Source organism: Helianthus annuus, chromosome 16, assembly GCF_002127325.2.
Source record: "Helianthus annuus cultivar XRQ/B chromosome 16, HanXRQr2.0-SUNRISE, whole genome shotgun sequence".
NCBI classification, from domain to species: Eukaryota; Viridiplantae; Streptophyta; class Magnoliopsida; order Asterales; family Asteraceae; genus Helianthus; species Helianthus annuus.
The window spans coordinates 177030683-177053513 of NC_035448.2; the positions used below are offsets into that span (position 1 = coordinate 177030683).

Genomic DNA, 22831 nt, shown 5'->3' on the forward strand with positions numbered 1-22831 from the left:
AGATTATCACATCATACGAGTATAACCAAAATTGTCGATTTCTCGACTTTTACTTTGTTAGTATATTGTATATGCATCCATACACACCGTATCTTACAGAGTTTTATTGCCCATTTTACAGAATTTTAAGTTACTATCATACAATACGGCTTTCTGTGGTTTTAACTGACTGTTCTAGTAACGATGCTCTCTCTCATCGTACTTTCAAGTTAGATGATCCCCCATTTCCCTGATCCTATTACCTGTACCTATCAGTTCTTCACCGAACTGACGGAGTTCAGCTAGGTTTTCATTACTCATGGGAGGATTTGGGAGTGGTTCTGGGTCAAATTGTGGAAGGAAGCTATAAGGACTGTTGACTATGTTTTGGAATTGCCAGTCGTTGGTCCACCATTCCTCCATTTGGCCTAATGGTCTGGTATGAACTAGTGGGTCTGGAATAGTTGGTCCTAGGTTTAGTGGGAATTGAACTGTAGCCGGGTAAGAAAAGAGATTATCGTTGATAGGCTCTAAAACATCACAATTTTCCAGCAGGCGATCTATTTCGTCCTGGAACGTGATTTCCTCAGACTATTTAGAGCTTTCGCCAGTCTCTATTCCCTTTTGTTTCAGATCTATTCCTATTTCCTTTTCGGGTGATTTCGAACCTTCTCCAGTTTCTATTTCCTTTCCCTTGTTCATAATCACAGGATTTTCTATTTTAGGGAGTCTCCTAGTGGCAGGTTTCCTACGGCGCACTTTCCTCCACCCTACGTTTCTTCTCTTCTTTTTAGGTTTGGCTTTTTCCAGCGGTGGAGCTTTGAATTCCACAGGTTCTTCTATGTCAGCAATGTAACCAGTAAAGTCGTGAGAGACTTCGATAGGCACTGGATATAAGTTGAGATTCTGGAATGCTTCCGACATCTCATTCATGCTGCATAGTATATATGCAAAATGCAATGTTAAAACTTTGGAACAAAGTTTAACAAACAAACACTGAAGTTTTATTGCATATTACTTTTTGTACAGAAATAATGGAAATAAACACACTGGAATTTTATTTATTTACGGGATTGTGATTTTTCTTACTAGCCCCAACTTATTGGATATTTAGAGATTAGTATTTTCTGCTACAGTAGCTAGCATATAGAGATTTGCCCATTTCCCGTCTATTTTATCTTCCCAAGGTGTACTATTACCCAACTCTTGGACTTTTGGGTTAAACCTAACTCTCTTGGTTCGGGGTTTCTTTGTCTCCTGACTCTTTTTAAGTATCGAATCCCTTTTCTCTGGGGAAAGTGGATTCTCATAGTTTGCCTTGCGGACAAAGATTCCTTCTTCTAGGTTTACTGGGTTTCTAGAAGAAGATGCCACATCTAGTTTGTGGTAGATAGCAGACAGTTTTTTTTTTTTTTTGCTTACCCATACTGTAACTAAAAATAGCCAGTTAATAAAACATATAATCACCGAATAACAATTAGTAAAATTAAGCATTGTCCAAATACTTAATTTAGGCTTAATCAGTTGCTCGATCAGTGGCTCAATTTAATTATTAGCTCTGATACCACCTTCGCTGTCACGGCCCCCGACCCACCCTGGACGGAGTCGGGGCCCGCGAGGCAGTTCCCGTGGTATTTAATTTATGCAACAGCGGAAGTCTTTTTATAACAGGATCTTTTATCCGTAAAATATGCTCGTTTACTATATTACACAAAGTTTAAGGGATAAATCCCATAATTTACAATAAGTTGATTTCACATAGAAATCTTTATTTTCCAAAACATGTTTTATTCATTTATTTACACTGAGCCACTTCTCTGAGCTTGATAGTGCTTTACTGCACTTTTCCTGGATCACACAGATCACCTGAAACATGTTTGAAAAAGGTTTTGTCAGCGGGGAAATACTGAGTGAATCATTCTGTTTTCTAAAACGACCCGTTAGTTATAATTTACAGTATTAAGAGCGATTACAATGTTTCTATCAACCAATTATCAAGAATGGGTATTTGTCACTCGATTCATTTCTGTGACTGTGGTCATACCACTATTGGGTCCCGTTGCCCTAATAGTGACGGTGTACTCACACAGAGTAATAATAACTCACATAGAGTAATATTCACTCACATAGAGTGGTAATAACAGTAATGTGCACAATACCCCACATACCAGCTGTAATTTGGTGATTACAAAGACTTAATCCCTGCATTTATAACCTTGAAAATAATTTGAGGTATTGTAATACTTACTCACAAACTGTGAGAAAACAGTTTAAAAAGAAGAATGACTCACATTGCAGATTAACGAGCAATAGATATAAGCCTACTGATTAGCCTTGCTTAAACCTAATTTAACACAATGCACACACACAGGTTAGTAACTAATACAGCAATTACGTCAATTCACGAGATTAAACCTTCACAACAATTAATCAGTGCAATACTCGATAATTCAATCGGATTCACAACGAATAACAGAGCATAGTCCGAATTCGAACAGCACTCTAATATTCAAGTCGAAATCACGACGAATAATCAAAGTACAAGCTCAATTGAGCAGCACCCGGACTATCGTTGGATAGTTATAATCGATCGGACGTTGAATCGTAATAGCGATCGAGTTATTACCCTGATTGCGGCAGCGTTTCGATAATTGTGTGTGTTATGAACGAATTCTGTTATAACTCAGCGTATACAGCGAGTTTTTCCGTCGTTCAAGTGCCAAATTTCAAGTCCCAGACTCCTCTATTTATACATGAAATTTGACACCGTCGCGTAGCGCGAGGGGTACCCCCTATAGGCGTCGCGCTACGCGAGTGGTAACCTATGTTCATAGGGTAGCTACGTGTGTAACTAGGCTTGCTGTGTTGACAGTTTTATCAAATTTGATTTTGATTGAAAGTTATGAAGATAATCGTTGGCTAGGGTTTATCCCCCCCTGAGTTTTAGGGGCCCTGATCCTGATTCCGATTGTTCTGGAAATTTTAGGGTTAGTGCAGAATTACTTGGGTTTCTTAATTAGGGTTTCCTTAATAGCTAATTACCATCCTAATTATGGATTTTAGTGACAGTTGTTACACTTGGATTCCAAACCGGGAACCTGGGTCGGGGGCCGTGACAATTAGCCTTCAAAACTATGTGTGAAATTACCAAAATGCCCCTACAGAGCATAGTTTGGTTTTAAATTTTAAAACACACATATGTTTGTTATCATACTGATATTATATCATAAATAAAGTGTTTTCAAAGAATGCTTATGATCGTAACATCAGATTGTACTCAAGTTCCTTTTATACGTCGTAAAATGACCAAAACGCCCTTACGAGGCATAGTTTGATTTTAAAACCTAAACGGGCATACAAGTTGATATCCCACTGATATTATAACTTGTTTAAAGTATATTGGCATATGGAACTTGTTCATGACTCATCCGGTTAATCGTTACCGCTTATACGCGTACGGTTAGACTTACGTAACTAGTTTACGTAAGTTTGCTGAAATGGGTTTAACCTTATCGTTTTTACTTCAAAATCCAGAATGTACTTAGTTTTCCCATATTATACAAGTCTTCGTACTTGTTGGGTCTAAATTACATTCTATTCCGGTCATCACTAATCTAGCGTATGGTACCATTTTAGATACTTTAAGCTAGCCGGTCTAAGCCTACGACTTAAATAAGACTGTTAGCATTCTGAATTGGTTATATATTACCATCATTCCAGACTAGAGCCACCCGGTAAAAGCTACCTGGATTTAGTTAGATTGGATACGACTGAGTTATTTTGCTGTGAATCAAGTATTAGCTCAGGTAAATACTTTTAACTTATTTTCCCTATACGGGCTTGGGAAACGGTAAATTATTACCGCTTGGTCGGGTATGAAATCATTTAATCGGATTGTGATTTAATAAATCTGCATAACCCGTTTTAATCTGTTTTGTTTGATAACATAAACATTGGGGGTTAACGACCGTGTCCTGGATATCCTAGGCTCATTTAATTGCAAATGGCCATGACTTAAGCATGGGGTGTAGGCATACACCTTACAGATGCTAATATGCAAATTACCCACAAGTTGGGGATAACTCCTCTGTGGATTTTATAAGTGGTGAGTCAGTTAATCATGACCGGCTTCCAAACCGACCCCAATTGTATGACAAACATGTAAATCTGTATACAAGATTTTAATAAAGATTGTCCCAAGTTATAAAAGGATTTTCGTGCCTGGTGCACCTAAACCAATTTTCATAAACTCTTTTCAAATGAGTCGGTTAATTGTATTTACCCGTGTAAACTGACGTATTTTCAAAAGACTAAGTGACCGGTACTACTCGTAATAGACTGGGAGTTGCTCGGTGTCAAAATAGAGGACCTTGCAAATCCTTAAAGATGCCTTAAAGTCTGCTAAACTTCATTTTATACATTTTGTAATGATCCGCCTGTGGATTTGATATTACAAGCTCGTCTATAATTAACACTTTGATATTTTCAGACATTTGGGTTCGTAATAATATTTTATATTCCAAAACTTCCACTGCGCTATTATGTGTATGTTTGACCATGACGATACCAATCTTACGTCACGATATTCCCCACCGGGCTGAGCTGGAAATATCAGGGTGTGACACAGAGTTTATAGAGAAGGTGGCAAATGATCATTTTGCCCCTGAGGAAAAGGACAAAATAGCAGGCTTTTTTTGAAAAATCTGAGTTGATTTTGTTTTTGGACCAAAATGGCACAAAACTGAAACCACATGGACCAAAATGAAAGTTTTGGACTAAAGTGGCAAAACTGCCTAAACCTTAGGGACCAAAATGGCAGTTTACTCTTTTTTAAATGTATTCGTGTCCATACACAACGTAAGGTACGTATGTGCTTGAATGTTTTTACGTCTATTTTTCTTATATGATAGATTTTTCGCAACTCGCAGGTCCAATATCGACTTAATTATTCTTTTCTATGTTTTACGTTTCGGTCTAATTTCTTCGTATTAACACGCCGCAATGGGTGTGTGTGGTTCAATGATTTTACGTCTACGTTTCGCCCAATGTTACTTTTTCCATTTTTATTTATTTTGTTTTACGAGTTTTTTCCGATATTAGTGGTCGTTAATGGTAGTATAGCATTGGTACAACTTGGCACGATATTACATACAAATAACATTGATGTTTCTAGAAAAGTCACATAACATTTCCTATATTTACATTCCCTATGGGCTGGAATAGTTCTGCTTTTTTACTGGCTGAGTTGGGTGGCCAGCCATAATGTCAGAGAATAGTGCCACGTTGCTGTCCGGCACTCCATCATTGGTCCTGATATTTACGGTTTTATCCTCAACTTAAAATTACGAATTTCCCCATGTTCAAATTTATGTTTTACCCCTGTTAAAAATTTACAGTATTGTCATTACTTTAGCTTTTGACAAATTTAGATTTTACCCCAACCCAAAATTACAATTTTGCCCTTAATTAAAATTTTAAAATTATAGTATTACAGTCGTTTAAATTTTTTTAAAAGGTGTGTGAGAGAATAGTGTCATGTTGCTGCATGGCACTCCCCATTGGCCTGGGTATTTTTCGATTTTACCCCCGGTTTAAAATTACGAATTTTTCCCGGTTCAAAATTACGACTTTGCCCTTGGTTTAAAATTACAGTATCGCCATCGCTTTTAGCTTTTGGCAAATTACAATTTTACCCCTGTCAAGAAATACAATTTGCCCTCTGTTAAAAATAAGGTATTGCCATCGTTTATGTTTTTTAGCAAAACTATAGAATTGTTTTGTTTTAATTGGTTTACCCGATTTAATTTTGTTTTATTCATGTCAAAGAGTCGTCTAACACTCGCTCATTAGTCTTAACAAATTAAAGTTTTGCCCCGAGCTAAAAACTACGGTTTTACCATCGTTTTAGTTTTTTTTTCTAGCAAAACTATAGTAATGTTTTTTAATTGGTTGAAAAATATTCGGCCTACCGCCCCGCAACGCGGGCGTGACATCAACTAGTAATAATACATAATAAGTAACATAAGTGAACCCATCATCAACATGTTAAATATATTTTATTTTATTTACAATGTATTGAAGAATTTGTGTATGATTCCATTCCAAAAGTTTTAGTATCACATCAATCCTAAAGAACAACCCATGGTTGGGGTAGAGACAAAGTAAAATTCCACATGATATCGGGAAAATATTAAAATATGTATTTATATTATTTATAAAGGAAATAAGGTGGTATCTAAACCTTTCCCAAAATAATTGTTTGATAGCAAAAACTTCCCCAAAATAATTGTTTGATAGCAAAAACACTTGGGTAAAGTCATGTTATTGCTTTTAAGAATGAAGAGACAAAGATTGTCCTAGTTAAAAATCAATTACACCCTTCCAAGTTGTAATAAAGTCTGACCGTTTTTTAAAATAAAAAATTCAAACAAATTACATCATTTTCAATACCCCTTCAAAGTTAACTCTACATTTTCCTATCATCTCTAGGACATCCGTAGTGAGGCATTATATCACGACAAAAAAGGGCATAGCGCCCCATAGCGTCGTAGCACACCACTACGGCCGGCGCTATGTGAGTTTCATTTTGGGTCCCCGTGATGTTCATGGTGGCGTGAGGGGGGTGTTTGGTTTCAAAATTTGACCGTTTAAACAGTCATAAATTAAAAAAAAATATTAATTCATTTAATAATCTATCTCTCCTATAAATATTCCCCATCTCTTCTATTTTTTTAAAATCCAACACACTCAACACACTCTCAAGCCATCTTCTCTCTGCCTTTTTTTTATAAAAATCTAGAATTTTTATACAATGCATCCCTTCAACCGCAGTTTTATTCCTCCGCGTTATAGTGCGGACACGAACCAAACGAGCAATCCTAGCCGTCCCGTTTCTCCGGTTCCCACTCGACCCATTTCCTACAGATCTGATTTTGTCAATTACAATCAACATCAAACCGGGTTCATGAACCTATTGAACCAACCACTTTCATGGGACCCAAATCTATACGGTTGGAACCTGAACCAACCCGAGTCGTCTCAAGCCTTCGGCTCGGCACAAGCATTCGGCTCGCCACTACGCGAGCCCGATGTCGTTCCGGATACACAACCGGAAGTAGAAGAGACGCAAAAAGACAAAACAAAACGCCCCCATAAAAAGAAAACTGATACCCGAACGAAAAAACCGTGCAACCATGGGAGGATGAAGAAGAGTACGCATTAACCTGATCTTGGCTTGACGTGTCGGAGGATCCCGAAATAGGTAGTATTTTTGTATTAAGTTTTTGTATAAATTTTTTGTATTAATTATTTGTTTATCTTTTAGCAAACAACCAAAATAAATCCGTCTTTTGGAACCGAATCCGAGAGCTTTTTTTCGGGCTCATGGGTAGGGGAGATACCTACCGGCTACCGGATTCAATATCGGGTAAGTGGACCAATATCAACAAGAAGTGTACAAATTTTCAATCCGTTTACCAACGGGTAAAAAACGGATGGAAAAGTGGCCACAACGACGAAGACATTACACAAGCCGCCTTAGGGGCTGTTTGGTAGCATCTGAATGGTCATTAAGAGGCTACCTCTTAATGGAACCATTAAGAATTTTACCAATGAGAAGGTAGAAGAATGTGACATGTGATGATTTACCATTCAGAGGTTACCTCTTAACCATTCAGACTTGAGGTTACCTCTTATTCATTCAGAGGTTTTAAACCATTAAGAGGTAGCGTCTGAGTGGTCATTAAGAGGCTACCAAATAGCCCCTTAGTCGAGTATCAAGCCACTCAAGATAATTTCCCATACTTGAAGTGTTGGCAAATTCTTCGTAATAGCCCCGAATGGGCCAACGTCCCTATGGTAGGAACTCCTTCGTGTCGGTCAGCAAATAAAAGGCCGTCAAAGAGATCAAAAACCAATGAGTCGGTTGAACCCGAAACGCCAACGCCCGACGCTCGAAACACGGACTTAAACGATGATATTTCGGAGGAAAGGCCAACGGAAGAGCTACCACGACCTGCCGGAAGAAGAAGAAGCGGTGCGAGATCGAGAAGGCCCGAGTCATTGTCGATGGGATCCGACATGACTAATGTATTTTCGGAGATAACCGACGCCTTCAAGACATACACGAACTAGGGACTCAACGTATGGAAGAGAACCGGGAAGTGACCGAGATTATGCGGGATAGACAATGGGCTCATGACTTTGAATTCTACTCGAAACCGCACGACCACCTAACCGGAAAAGCGTTGAAGATGGCGTTACAACAAACGGAGCAATTCGAAAAAAAATATAATCTTTGAGTTTTTATTTTATTTTATTGTAATGTTTTTTTAATTTAATGAAATGGTTTTTTATTTTATAAAGTTTGAAATCATTTATAAAAAATTGAAAATTAATAATTGACTAATGATAAGGTAAGGGCTTTATGACTATACCCTCTTGTGATATAAAACCTCATAAATGATGTGTTTTGTCACTTGTCGCATAACGCCCGCAAATAGGGGTGTTCAGAATTCGTTTCGAATTCGAAAAATTCGAAATTCGATTAAATTCGATTCGATTATCAAGAATTCGTTTCGATTATAAAAATTCGAATTCGAATTCGATTCAATTCGAGTAAAGTAAATGGAATACGAATCGAATACGAATTTATAATTTCAAATTCGATTCGATTCGAAATTCGAATAAAAATTATATTTTTTATTTATTATTTTATATATAATACAAATATAACTTTTATTGGGCTATAATATAAATTATTTTATAAATTATTCCATGTATTAAAATTACCGATCATCAAACCCACTACATGACCTATAACTAAAATCTAAGTAACAAATCTATCAATAGATTTCGAACCTTAAAAATATTAACTTATAATGTGGAGTGGTAATTCCCGACTTATCATTTTGAATTTTAGACTTATGGTACTTTAGCTGCTTTAAAATTTATGTTTCATTTTGATAATTTTTTACATGTTTTAAAAGAATCCGGATCAAATCGAATTTATTCGAATTCGATTCGAATTCGAATTGTTAATCGAATACGAATCGAATACGAATTGGGTTTTTTATTAGAATACGAATTCGAATCGAATTGGGTAGATTTTAATCGAATTCGAATCGAATACGAATTGAAGGAAAAATAAAAATTATTCGAATAATTCGATTCGAATAACTCGAAAATTCGATATTCGATTCGATGAGCACCCCTACCCGCAAATAGGCTTTATGATTATTGTTAATTAGGAAATTAAGTATATTTCTATTTCTATATAATTTTACCATGCAGCCCTGAAAGGTTAAATTACTACTTTCATTCTCGTCAGGCGTCAGCAGTGAACATGCAATGAGCAACCTCCATCTGCACTTCTGGCCCTGCCTTTGGCAGTCAACACAGTTCAAAAAAGGTTTGGTTTTTTCCTAAAGTTTTTATTTTGATGTTGTAACTTAGAAGCTTTGTTGTTGATGCAAAGAAGTTAATTTTTTGTGAGAATATGAATCTTAATGTGAATATGAACTATGATAGTTTCGATTAAAATTTGGTTGTTGATAGACATTTTATTATTGGATTGAAACTTATTATTAGATTACCACTTACCCAATTTATTTAGCTCATTTATTAGACCTTCGTAGTGGGGCGTTTTTTTTTTAAATTAAAAAAAAGCCAAAAAACGCCCCTTGACCATTATATACGGGCGTTTTTTAGCATTATTTTTGAAAAAAATTACATCCGCGTTTTTTAAACAACGCTCAAAATTGCATGAGACCATGTTGACTGGCCAATGGGAGTGGTCCAACTAGTAGTTTCTTTATTTTTTTTTAACCTCCTCTCTATAAAAAAAAAATAATTGTTTAATATTGGAAGGGGCGTTTTTGGGCATTATTCTCACTACGCCACTTTTACAATAACCCCCAATAATGCCCCATGCTGACTGGACTGTCACGTGTCGCAAAACACCCCATGATGGGGGCATTATTGAGCTAAACCACTACACATAGTCTTAGGGTTTTTTTCAACGTCAACGAATATCTAGATGCCATGGATTCAACTTGATGGTCACATGAGTTACCAAATATAGGAATGTGTGAAAAAGGAATCTGAAATATTTATATGGAAATCAGTTTTTCTTTCTATTGTTTTAACATGTATCGCATACCATAGAGTCTTGGAGGATATTTGGGGTTGAGTTTTGAAAATAGATTACGCGTTTTGAATAGTCAGAATCAGATAATTAATTGTAACAAAAAGTGATGTTGAAAGGTAGTGTTTGGATTTGATTATGTTGCTTGATATCACAATAATCAGATAATCCACTATTTGAGTGTTTGGCAAATATATATTTAAAAAAAATAAACAAGTGAAAATCCTTTTCTAAACACAAATAATCAATTTTTGGAAAACTGCGTTTTGTTGCAGTAGGGGGGAGCTGCTTTTGGAAAACTGCGTTTTGTAACTTTCTAAACGCAAATAATCATTTTTTTTAATTTTTTACCTAAACATTCAAAACTGATTATTTACGATTTCAAAACTCAATAATCTAAAAATCTTCTTCAAAACTCAACCCCAAACACCCACTTGATCAGAAGGTTAATGATCAGAGAATTAAACAAAGTGACATGCAATCAGCCGAAATATCATTAAAACTAAAACTCAGTGCCCTAATTTAGTTTCTCAATAAATAATTCGAAAAACTGTTCATCAAGTTAACAACTTAGTTTCTAAAGATTTTGATTTCAAATTACGAAAGATCCCCGATCAATTATCAATTGGATTGATATAATCAACATTGCTATGATACCACATGTTGATTATATATTTAAACATGTATAAAAAACTAAACAATATAATCATGTTATTCAATCATATCATAGATATAAACATGGACACCAAATGAAGATACGTACTTGATGGAATGGTTATCTTTGCAGATGATGACGAAGCCATAATTCCCGTCAAGATGTTCTTGGTTCCACTTTAGACTGTACTCTTGGGATGGATCAAGATTTAGAGAAAGTGAAAAGGAAGAGGCATTATTTGGTGTAGTTTATTCTCCTTTTATTCTCTTGTTATGGACACCTAAAGGATAACTCTACACATTCTTCCTAATGTCATTATTTCCATTAAATAATGATTTATAATTAATATTTAAGATAATAATGTCATATGATTTATTTTATTTAGATGATCAACTTAGATGATCAACTAAAGGCCACAATTATGTAGAAATATAACATTAATTACATTTGAAAAGTTTCGAAGTCTTGAATTCCTCTAGTGAGTTTTGAAATCCATCAGTTGAAACTTATGCCAATGATTACCTCCTTGATTAATTGTGCACCTTACGCCCGGCTGACGAGCTAGTTTTTTGTTGGGAGGGCGAGAAACATGCTTGTCTCGATTTCACAGGTGTATCCCCCCTAACCGGGTTATGGGAAAATGGGTTTGTGGCAGGGCAAGCGGTGCTGAAAGCAAAGTCAAAGAAGGTGGAAAAGCATGCGAAAGCTTGTGAGGATAATCAGCATGCCTTTGTCCCGCTGGCGTTTGACACGTTCGGCTCTTTGGCGCCAGAGGCGGTTCGGTTCTTGGCTAGAGTTCAGCGTGTGGTCTACAACAACTTTTCGACCCCTCAGGGGCGAAACTTTGTTTTTAGTAGATTAGGGTTTCTATTCAGAAGGGGATGACGGCGCAGTTTGTTGGCTGTCTACCTGTTATCCTTATGTAATTTGCCATGTTGATTGGAATGAGAATCAAAATCAGATTCAATTGCTTAATTTTCAAAAAAAAAATTACAAGAAATCCACGTAATCTAAATCTGGCGACGCATTACGAACAGAGGCGATGGAGTTAGGGTTGGACTGGTTTAGTTTAGTTAGGGTTTTTTTAGGGTTTGCAATTCAGAAAGGGGTGGCGGCGCAGCTTGTTGCTCGTCTACCTTCTATTTTGATGTAACTTGACAAGTATGAATGAGATATCTTGACTGAATGAAAAAAAAAAAAAAAACCCTCTTTATCATGCATAGTTTTGTATGGCAGTATTAGACCAAAACATATTCAGTAATACTATAGGGATTCATAGTGTAATATTGTGGGTTATATAAACCACGCCCCTTTTGTACCCCTATTAATAACATTCAATCTAATACAAAGTGTAAATATTGTGGGTTATTTAATCTGTATTGATAAACATACAAAGGTTGAATAATTATGACTCGTGAAGAAAAATCTAGTCTAAGATATAGAGTTCTTACTCTAAGCTTTTAGATAAGACATACACTGGCTACTCTTGCATTTCCCCGAAAGTGGACCTATTCATAAGGATTCTGATAGAAACTGGAAAATTTGATTAATAAAAATAGGGAAAACAAGGGATAGTTAGCCTGATTCGAGATAGGTAAATCTCCAAACACAAGACACGATAATGAATAAAAACTGGACAAAGAAAATAGATGACTAAAGGCCTATTTATTCTTGAGGATTGCTGGAAGTTTCCCCTTATTTTAGCCTTTGAAATAGTTGCTGAATCATGGCTGCTGAAATCATGGGATAATATTGTAACACTCTAATATTTTTTTAAAGGTTTTCGTATAAATTACGAATACAGACATGTATTTAGTGTTAAGTATCCTTAGGAAATTCCGAGTAAATTAAAACTTTTACAATTCATAAGCTATTCTACAAAACATGATCGGTTCGTCGTTAAAATTTCAACAAGGCAATGTGCGGAAGCATGAGTCTTTATCGTGTTCGGTTCTTCATTGAGCTTGATCGTCTTCCGGCATCCAAGGTGTACCTACATTTCATAAACATGAAATGCTTAGTCATACAAGGTTTTAAACGTGTCTAAACGGGTCCGAGAAACATTTGATAACAAAGCAACAATTTCAACCTGACCTCCACCGTAAATTACGGTAGCACCGTAATTTACGGTGGCCACTGGTTTTACATGCCCCTACCGTAAACCAGTAGGGGGCTACCGTAAGACTTTCATCTCCACCGTAAATTACGGTGGCACCGTAATTTACGGTGGACTCTGCATCCAGCTTTTCCAATTTGCCGCAATTTTGACCCATTCATGTTTTTATCAAACGAAACATGTTTGATTGATCCTTATTCTCACGGTAATCATAATTTCAATAATTCCTATCATATTAGGTTCAAGTCACGGGTTCCTTACGTATCTTAAACCCATTTATGCTCCTATGCATGTTTTGACCCGTTAAGGGTGTTTATGCATATTTTGATCATGAACGCTCTCGTTCGTTTCTAGCATTAACATACAACATTTCTTATCAAGTGATCTTCCACCACAAACTTATTTGTGGTGGACTTAAGGGGGAAATCTATATAATCCGAGTTTTTCTCGTCGGATTAATAAATTTACGACAAAGACTCGTATAGAGTCATTTGACCAAAGGTTTACATCTTTTGCGACTTAATACTTATTTCAATTACTTACTTGATCGTAAAACTCGTTTCAAAACTACCTTTAAAGGTAGTTTGTCCAATTTAGCTTATAAGGGCGTTTTAGTCCGTTTAGGCAATCATTTACGATGAAGGACTTTTGGAAGTATATTCGACCCGAAATCCCTCTTTTAACTTATGATTTTGTTTGAAAAGTCATTAAGCTTCCCAACGCAATGTTCACTATATTAAACATTTGGTTTACTTATCAAGTAACCAAATGTTTATTTTGACTTCTATTAGCACTCGTTGAACCACATATTCTAAATGAGTGTTACCCTGTTTCACATACCTGGCGCGGGTCAATATATCAACCCGTTTTTAATACCTTGCTTTTATAACCGCTAATCCATGGCGTTGCTAATACCCATTTCACATTTACTCCTGAAATAATATAACTCGACAATAATCATTAGTCGTTATTGTCAAGAGGTGATATCTTCACCTTTTGACTCGTTTGGTCTAAGTGACCGGTTAGGTTGACGAGATGGCATTTATTACCAACTCATCTATACGACTCGCTCCGGTTTACACCGTGCGGTCATTTCACCAATTGATCGTTCCCTAACGTTTTTTTAGCCTATCATAGCTTACGCCATTCGGTGCCTTTCGAAATCAATAGTTATGGTCAACACGTGACCAATTTACCGTTTTACCCTTATTGTTTGTTTTGGTTTACCCCAAAAAGGCAACCATTCCAACGTTTCATTTCCCATTTGTCATAAAATAATCGAATTACTGATTTTAAGTCTTTTCTAAACCATCAACATGGTTTCTTGTCATGCTTGTCTAACTTGTTCCGTGCGTCTACATGCCGGAACATCATACCGCAATTATGTATTTATCTTATTCGTAACTAATACGATAAGAGGATATTCTAAAATACAAGACTAGTGTAAGCCATACTTACCTCGCATCCGAATACGCTTTTTCTTCTCGTGCTTGATTCGTTTGACCGCTTCTTTCCCAAGCCTCCACCTAGCTTGTAGAGAGTGTCAAACTATTATTATAATCCGTTTTATCCCGTGTCTCATGTAATTAGTCAAATTTGCCAATTACATGTTTTAATTGAATTTCAACACTTTACTTCTCATGTAGGCATTTTATCAAACACCTAATAGGCATACTTCTACACATTTGCTAACTAGTTCACAACTAGTTATTTTTACCAAGATTAACATCAAAATTCAAACTTTCATGTCTAGTGTTCATGAACTACACTTAGTACTAGTATCATAACATCAATATTCATCAATTTAACACTCTAATTCAAGTGTTCATCTTCTTGTCATAAAACCCACTTAGCACACATATGGGTAATCATCAAATTTCTATTTTTCAACACTAGTTTATCAAATTATTAACTAGGGTTGTTCCTAAACATGGATTTCATCACAATAACACTCATAGATTCAACATTCATTCCAGAATTTCGATTATGATTGTTCATCATAATCTCAAAGTATCACCAAATCATAAAATTCGACATACCTTGTGATCCCCACGACTAGGTGATCATTTATATGTGTTCATGCATCGATTTGGGTCTTGATTTGAGCTTCAATTTGTTGAGATTGTTGGAGTTAGGGTTTTGGAGCTCTTGCTCCTTCTCCTGGACTACTTCACGCACGCACACACACATCTAGTGTGTGTGTTGTGTTATATTTTTAAGTTATAATTCCATTTTCAAGTTACCCGGCTTTGGTCCCTCGTGTTTGGTTAGTTATTAATTAGGTTACAACCTAAATTACTTTCAATAATATTCCCACTTATTAACTAGGTTTTACATTTCTAGTTAACTTAGCGGGTTCGGGAATATTTATGACTAAGTTTATTTTAGGTCCCGTTAACTCGGGCCTTTTATCCATTTTGTTTCCTTAAAAGCTTTTATTCACCTTTTAGTTAATATTAGGATTATTTATTTAAGTCCTAATATTCACCGGGTTAAATTTTACCACTAACGGTATTTTTACCAAGTCATTAATATTAACGTGGTTTGATTACCAAACCCGTTTTTGGGGTGTTACAAGTCTACCCCCCTTAAAGAGGTTTCGTCCCCGAAACCTTTTCTTATATAATTTATCGAGTTTAACTCCATGCATTTGCTCTCGATAATCAATTAAGCATTTCTCATACTTTACCCGATTGTTAGTATTACCAGAAAGGTATGGTAATATTCTTTTGGTTATTAATCATCTACGTATATTGCATGACATAGTGCGACTTGAAACAACGTAATCTCGTTATTTCTAATAGTTTAGTTAAATTAGCGATTCCCATCGCTTTCATATATTCTCGAATTCTTTATGAATCCGTGACTTTGGCCTATTTAAAGGTCTTTAATGAAATCTGTCACTTTTCGCAATGATTTCTTTTGTTTTCAATTTTATTTATTCGGTTCATTTATACCGAATCCACCGCTTTCAAGCAAACCAAATTTATTTAAATGACCTTGACGGGTCTCACTAATTAGACTCATTAGTCCAGTTACTTTTTACCGCTTGCTTGGTTATAATGTGATTCTACTTCACATTACATTTCTTGACCGTGATTGTGTTACATCATGTTTAATTTATATCCAAATTTCATTTTCGAAAATATCACTTTTCGAATATATCGTCTTGCGCCTATCAGTGTCAAGACTTGTATCTTTCATGCTTACTATTTGAATTCCTATCAGAATTTATGTTTATAAGAACATTGTTTCTTACTAAAACCGAAGTTTTAGTTTTAGGATCTTTTCTTTATCTTGTGTCAATCATCCATACCGGGATATTGACAGTCCGTAATTTAATCCTTTACAGTCTTAGTTTTTATGCGGGGATTCTTAACTGATTTCCTTGCTTTATTCCATCTAACCCGTAGGTTTATCACTTAGCCTTATGGGCTATTTTCGATTAGACATTCACCTCTTTAAGGCGAAGTCCTTATAACTTCTTTCTAATCATGACCCGTGGGTCGTTTTGGCCCCGTAGACCTTTTGCTCTAATTAATACCTCGTAGGTTATGATGATCCCGTAGATCATCTTTTATTCGAGTCTTCCTTCAAATGTGTATACATTTATATACGCATACGGCGTTAAGGCACCATGTTTTTGCTTAACATCATTTATTATCGTTTTGATATTATCTTTGACCTTGACCGTAGTCTAAGGCTACATTCGTTTCTTTTCGGGCACAATTTCCGACTTTATGATTTCTCACGTCATTTATGCGTCGGTTAATCTTATGCTCACCGTTATCCAGTTTACATACATTCGTGTTTGATTATGTCCCATTGCCGGGCTCATTATTCTCTTGCATTCAACACTACCTTTATCTGGCTAGTGCTCATTTGTGCCATTCGGCGTTATATTGTATTCAACATGTTTGACCTATTAATGTGAAATCCATCACTTATAAACAATCAATTTTATTCCTTATTCGACCCATTCAACTTCGAATAGTTGAACATATTTACTCACAATTTCTATATACGAGATTTTATAGTCATAACTCGTAATCCAAGTTACTTTGATCTTTCAACCCGCGTTCACGTCTCTTGGTTTACGCATGTGTTTAATTCTTACCCATCCACCGGGTGTTTTACCAAAGTTGTTATTATTGCAACCCTCCCGGTATGCATTAGGACCTCGCTTCGGTTTTTATATTCTGACTTTATCTTTAAGTTCGACGTTTTACAAAAATGACCCGTTAAGGAACATATTTGCATTTTCCGGGTTCGAGTGTAAGCACACCCCCTCCCAATGCATATCTAACTCATCTTACATGTTTACATTCTCCGGGTTCGAGTGTAAGTATCACTCCCTCCCAATATTTGTCTAAATCGTTTTACATGCTTGATGTTTTCTGGGTTCGAGTGTAAGTACACTCCCTCCCAATACTTGTCTAAATCGTTTTACATGCTTGATGTTTTCTTGATCTTTTGGCGATTGACTTTGGTAATCAACCCGCTCAAACTTCTGGTGATTCTCAATGACTTCGGGATCTAGATCATCTGGGTTGAAACTTGTGTGCATGATAATCTGATTCTTGATTTCTTCACAGTAACTGCCATCCTTGATCATTTGAGTTTTGATTGCTGCAACATCATCCTTCATGGTTGCAATATCATCCTTCATGGTTGCTAAGATGGCATCTAATCGTGCCGCAATCGCTGATAACTAGGCAGAGATAACCAAATTCCGGGTTGTAAGCGTCATTCGACTTCCCGGCAATGGAACCAAATGATAGAAACTGGAAAGTTTGATTAATAAAAATAGGGAAAACAAGAGATAGTTAGCCTGATTCGAGATAGGCAAATCTCCAAACACAAGACACGATAATGAATAAAAACTGGACAAAGAAAATAGATGACTAAAGGCCTATTTATTCTTGAGGATTGCTGGAAGTTTCCCCTTATTTTAGCCTTTGAAATAGTTTCTAAATCATGGCTGCTGAAATCATGGGATAATATCTTAATTATGCAGGGAGATAATTGTGCATTTGATTGAGAGGATCAGTTTGGATCCATCCAATTTGATTCTTATCAGATTCACAATGCAATCATTTTTAGTGAAACAACAATTCATGGTACAATATGAACTATGTAGGTTGCTCATATGACAATTGACCAACCATAATGGATATTCGATCCTCTTAGGCCATCCGGGGCGGTGCAATGTTTGCATGTGACAGAAATTGTTCATGCATGGAAAAGTACAAAACACCACCGCCACCCCCTCTCCATCACGCGTGGAACTTAATTCGCGTTATATTTTTGACGCGTTATGTTTTGATTGTTGTGAGGGAAATTTTTGGTTGGGGGGAAATTGTTGGGTGTGGTGTTGACTGATGACCATTTCCACTAAAAAAGGTTGTGAGTGATGGAATAATAGTTGATAACATGACGAAACTTGATTGGATGTTGGGAGTGATGAAATTTATACAAGTGATGACCACCCCTACCCCTTATCATCGCAACCATACATAAGTAGAATTAGCTGTTTTTTTCCATTGTTCCTTGAAATAGGAAAAAGAAGTATATAACATGGTTAGCTACTTTTTCCGTTGTATTATATTTAAAAAAATAAAATTGTTTCCATTTTATCTTAGAATTTTATATCATTACGATTATATTTTTTCCATTGTGTCTTGTAAATTTCTTCCTAGGGAAAGTAATGAAGGAGGAGCTATACAGAAGACATTACGATTTAAAGCAAACGACTTGACCAAGCACATGAGAACGATACGTAGGGTGCTATACAGACAAAATAGATGTGTATATAATAGACATTATCCTTAGGGTGTCCGGGGTGCGAGCGGTAACCCCATTCGGTGACCCAAGTCACCTAGCGGGCACACCGCCGCCGTTGGTGCATTGAGGCAAATCGGGGACCAAGCACGGTGGGGAGCTGCCGAAGAGAGGGGGAGGAGAGAGGGTTGGGCGTCCAATCAATGCTTTTCTTTTTTTTTTAAAAAAAAAAAACCAATTCACCTAAGAGGGGAGTGCCGCCATCAATTTAGGGTGTTAGGGGAGTTTAAGAGGGGAGTTGACGTGGCACACGAGGATTGGTTGGGCGTCAGAGAGGGGACTCACCTCTTAGGTGAGCACCCCTTACACCCTTATAAGGGTGAAGGGGGTGCTCACCTAATAGGTGAGTCCCCTCTCTTACGCCAAACCAATCCCCGTGTGCCACGTCAACTCCCCTCTTAAACTCCCCTAACACCCCCATTTGATGGCGCCACTCCCCTCTTAGGTTAATTGTTTTTTTTTAAAAAAAAAAAAAAAAAAAAAAAAGAAAAGATGTGATTGGACCTGCACCTTCTCTCTCCTCCCTCTCTCTCGGTGAGCCGCCACCGGTTTCATCCCCCTCTCTCACTCACCGAATGAACGGCGGCACATTGCCTATCGGCAAACTCCCTCCCCGAATGAGCTTACCGACTGCACCCCGTGCAGCCTAAGGTGCAACACAAACCGAAACCCTTACTTCGATCCCTCCGGCCACCGGAAAAAAGAATCCATCATCTCATATACACACTCCGTTATTATGGCGTCGTCGTCAAATGGTGATACCAAAACCACCCACAAGGGAAAGAAAGTGGTTACGACCATCGGATCCGTTGCCGCGGTCACGATGGTGGCTCGCACTATCTTAATTGATTACTGTCCACCTGAGGTCCGAGACTACCTTTACTCGGGCCTAAGGGATTTCTTGGACAAGTTTTCAACGGATATGACGATGGTGATCGAAGAATTCTTCGGGTTTGGACAAAACGAGCACTTCACGGCGGCTCAGACGTATCTGTTAGCTTGTATATCTTCCAACCTTCAATGTGTGAAGATCGGTAAAAACCATGGAGACACAAACACCACGATGTCACTGGAAACAAGCAAGAGTTTCACGGATACCTTCAAAGGAGTGAAGATGAAGTGGTTTTTGGCTTCAAAGAAGACACCAATGACGAGAGTGTATTACAATGAAGATGATTCTGGATCTTCCAGCAGATCCGATCAAGGGTCGTTTGAGCTTACATTTCATCGGAAACATAAAGATATGGTGTTGAAAGAGTATCTCCCGTTTATCATGAACGTTGCAAGGGCTGTGAAACAAGAGGAAAAGACGGTGAAGCTGTCCACCGTAGATATGAGCAGGTGGAAGTCCGTTAATTTTGACCATCCGGCTACGTTTGACACACTGGCAATCGAACCTGATGTGAAGGCGATGGTCAAGAATGATTTGGATATGTTTCTGGAGAGTAGAGACTTTTACAGGAAAATCGGTAAAGCTTGGAAGAGAGGCTACTTGTTGTACGGTCCCCCAGGGACTGGGAAGTCATCCATGATCGCAGCCATCGCTAACTACTTGAAGTTTGACGTGTATGACTTAGAGTTGACAGCCGTACAGTCAAACTCGGAACTGCGGAGGTTGTTGCTAGCAACCGCCAACCGCTCCTTACTGGTGGTTGAAGACATCGATTGTTCAATCGAGTTGCACGATAGAGCCGAGGAGGGCAGTGTGAGTAACCGCCACAAGGTTAGTATTTGGTCTACCGATTTGAAATGTGAGTTTTTTTTTTTTTTATATACTTTAATACATATTTTCTGAAGTTACAATCTCCTAAAAGTCATATGTTTTGCCTTTCAGTTTTGGCCATGTCAATAGGTGATATAATTTCTTGGGAATTGGGGTTTCCAAAGCTAAATAACATGATAAATAACCAACCCTTTCTAGGTTCAGATTCTTCGATGTTCGGGTTAAATGGTTGGGTTTTATTGGGTTGGGTTAGATCGGGTTTCTGGTTTTACTGGCCTATATTCGGGGTGCAAAAGGAATGTCAAGACCTGTGTTTGCCGAACAAAAACATAAGGCATGGGTCATGGTGAGATGCTGATATTTTAAATACATATACATGACGTGTTCAATGCAGTTAGACATTATATTTAGTTTTTCAATTGTTAAAAACGTATCTATTAATAATATGTACGATTTGAGTACGAGTATCAGGGGCGGATCCAGGGGTGTTTTGGGGGTTCCCAGGAACCCCCTCGGTTTGGAAAAATTGAAAAAAATTAGTGGAAACCTTGTATGATTTGGGAAAAATTAGTGAGAATTTACCAAAAGGAACCTGGTGAAAAAAATTACTGGATCCGCCACTGACGAGTATGACTATGATTCTGTATATGAAGACAAATGAATCAATATATCATAATATATAAATTGGGATGTACTTATAAGTGAATATTATATTTGGGATTTAACTTAAATTGGTATAATCTTGAAAGTTTCTCAAAGTGGAATAGGAAATAGGTTATATGATTCATGGGGATTTGAATTACTATTATTTATTTTATTTATTTATTTTTTTTTGAATGGGAAATTTGGATCACTGACAGACCACTGGAGTATCATCGTGTCACCAGCGGAACCACCCGATCATATCCATCTCCACTAGTCATAATGCCTATACACCAGTTCAGAAGGAAGGCCAATAAATATTGAAAAACCCCCTTGTGAAAATCGAACACAGGACCTATTGGTACTAAAGTTTTATCGCACCCCAAGATTTCACTAGGCTATAAAGCCATGGACATTACTATTATTTAATTGCTCCTTTCATTTTTGTCGTTGAATATAATCTTATCAGCGTTTAAGAAAAAATAGAATATAATCTCATCAAAATTAATAGGATTTGATAAGTTTCAAATGGAACATAATATCGGAAGTTTCTCGCGTTTTTCGGGTGTATCAAATCCCATGAATTATATCCATTCACCGAACTATTTAACTTCAATCGGGTTCGGGTTTATCATTCATCGGGTTAGGGTAATTTGGTAGGATAGTTTCTTGGGGGTGACATCGGGTCGGGTTTTAGGTAAAGGTAACACCCCTTGAAACTGATTTTTTTAACAACAAATTCACTTAATCGTACCAATGGGGGCTTGAATGAGTTTCTCTATGCATTTACTTGTCAATATTTATTACTAATTATATTTGAGTTTTGCCATGCACGTGACTAATCATGTTTGTTATTACCTACATTCAGATAATAATTTCACCAATCGTGTTTGATATTATTTTTTTTACCTTGTACTCAATTTGATTCAAAAGTAACCAAGTATAAATACTATGGTAACCGATTATGAATCATAGATCTCGATACTGTTAAATTTAACACTGTTAATATAAGTATGATTTTTTTAACTTACTCATAACACAATGGTGGTACCAAAACACTAAAGTAACAAAAAACCCGTACCGAACCAATAAATTCGGTACCTACTTCTTCATGATTTTGGTATCGGTACCGGTACGGTATTGGTATGACACTGATCTTATCCCTAGCTTTGATTACTTATTCTACATTATGGATTATGGACTATTCTTTTTGTGATTTCAACAGGTAACGTTGTCCGGATTTCTCAACTTCATTGATGGTCTATGGTCAAGCTGTGGTGACCAGCGAATCATCGTCTTCACAACAAACCATAAGGAAAAACTTGACCCTGCACTCCTTCGCCCTGGTCGCATGGATGTTCACATCAACATGTCCTACTGCACCGTGTCCGGATTCAGGCTGATGGCATCAAACTACCTGGGTGTCAGCAATCATGATGCTTTTGAAAAGATTGAGCATCTGATCGGGGGTAGTTTGGAGATCACGCCTGCTGAAGTGGGCGAGCAACTGCTGAGATTTAGAGATCCCGACGTTGCCCTTGGTGGTCTCCTCCAGTATATGGATCTGAAGAAGAAACATGAGATCAGTGAAGACCTGCAATTCATGAATTAATGGTGAGTCAGTCTGATGATGTTTGGATATTAGACTAAACATACGCTCTACAACTCTAAATTAAACCCTTGTTATCCATTTTATAATGGAAGCTTAAAGCTCCGGTAATGGAAGCTTAA

At 37.0% G+C, this 22831-nt stretch overlaps 1 protein-coding gene across 1 annotated transcript; it reads left to right on the plus strand.

Moving 5' to 3' along the window:
- The first annotated feature begins 19471 nt into the window (after positions 1–19471).
- LOC110920068 (AAA-ATPase At3g50940) lies at positions 19472–22775 on the plus strand. Its single transcript, XM_022164306.2, has 3 exons — positions 19472–20486; positions 20570–20706; positions 22326–22775. Exons 1-3 carry the CDS (start codon positions 19472–19474, stop codon positions 22710–22712), a joined length of 1539 nt encoding a protein of 512 aa, XP_022019998.1. The 3' UTR covers positions 22713–22775.
- The last annotated feature ends 56 nt before the right edge of the window (positions 22776–22831 follow it).

Excerpts from the sequence above, each read along its gene's own strand:
- LOC110920068 (XM_022164306.2), top strand. The coding sequence starts at position 19,472 with ATGGCGTCGTCGTCAAATGGTGATACCAAAACCACCCACAAGGGAAAG. Across the intron at positions 20,487-20,569 it reads TTGGTCTACCGATTTGAAAT|TTTTGGCCATGTCAATAGGT; the intron begins GTGAGTTTTTTT and ends TTTGCCTTTCAG. Across the intron at positions 20,707-22,325 it reads GTTGGGTTTTATTGGGTTGG|GTAACGTTGTCCGGATTTCT; the intron begins GTTAGATCGGGT and ends TGATTTCAACAG.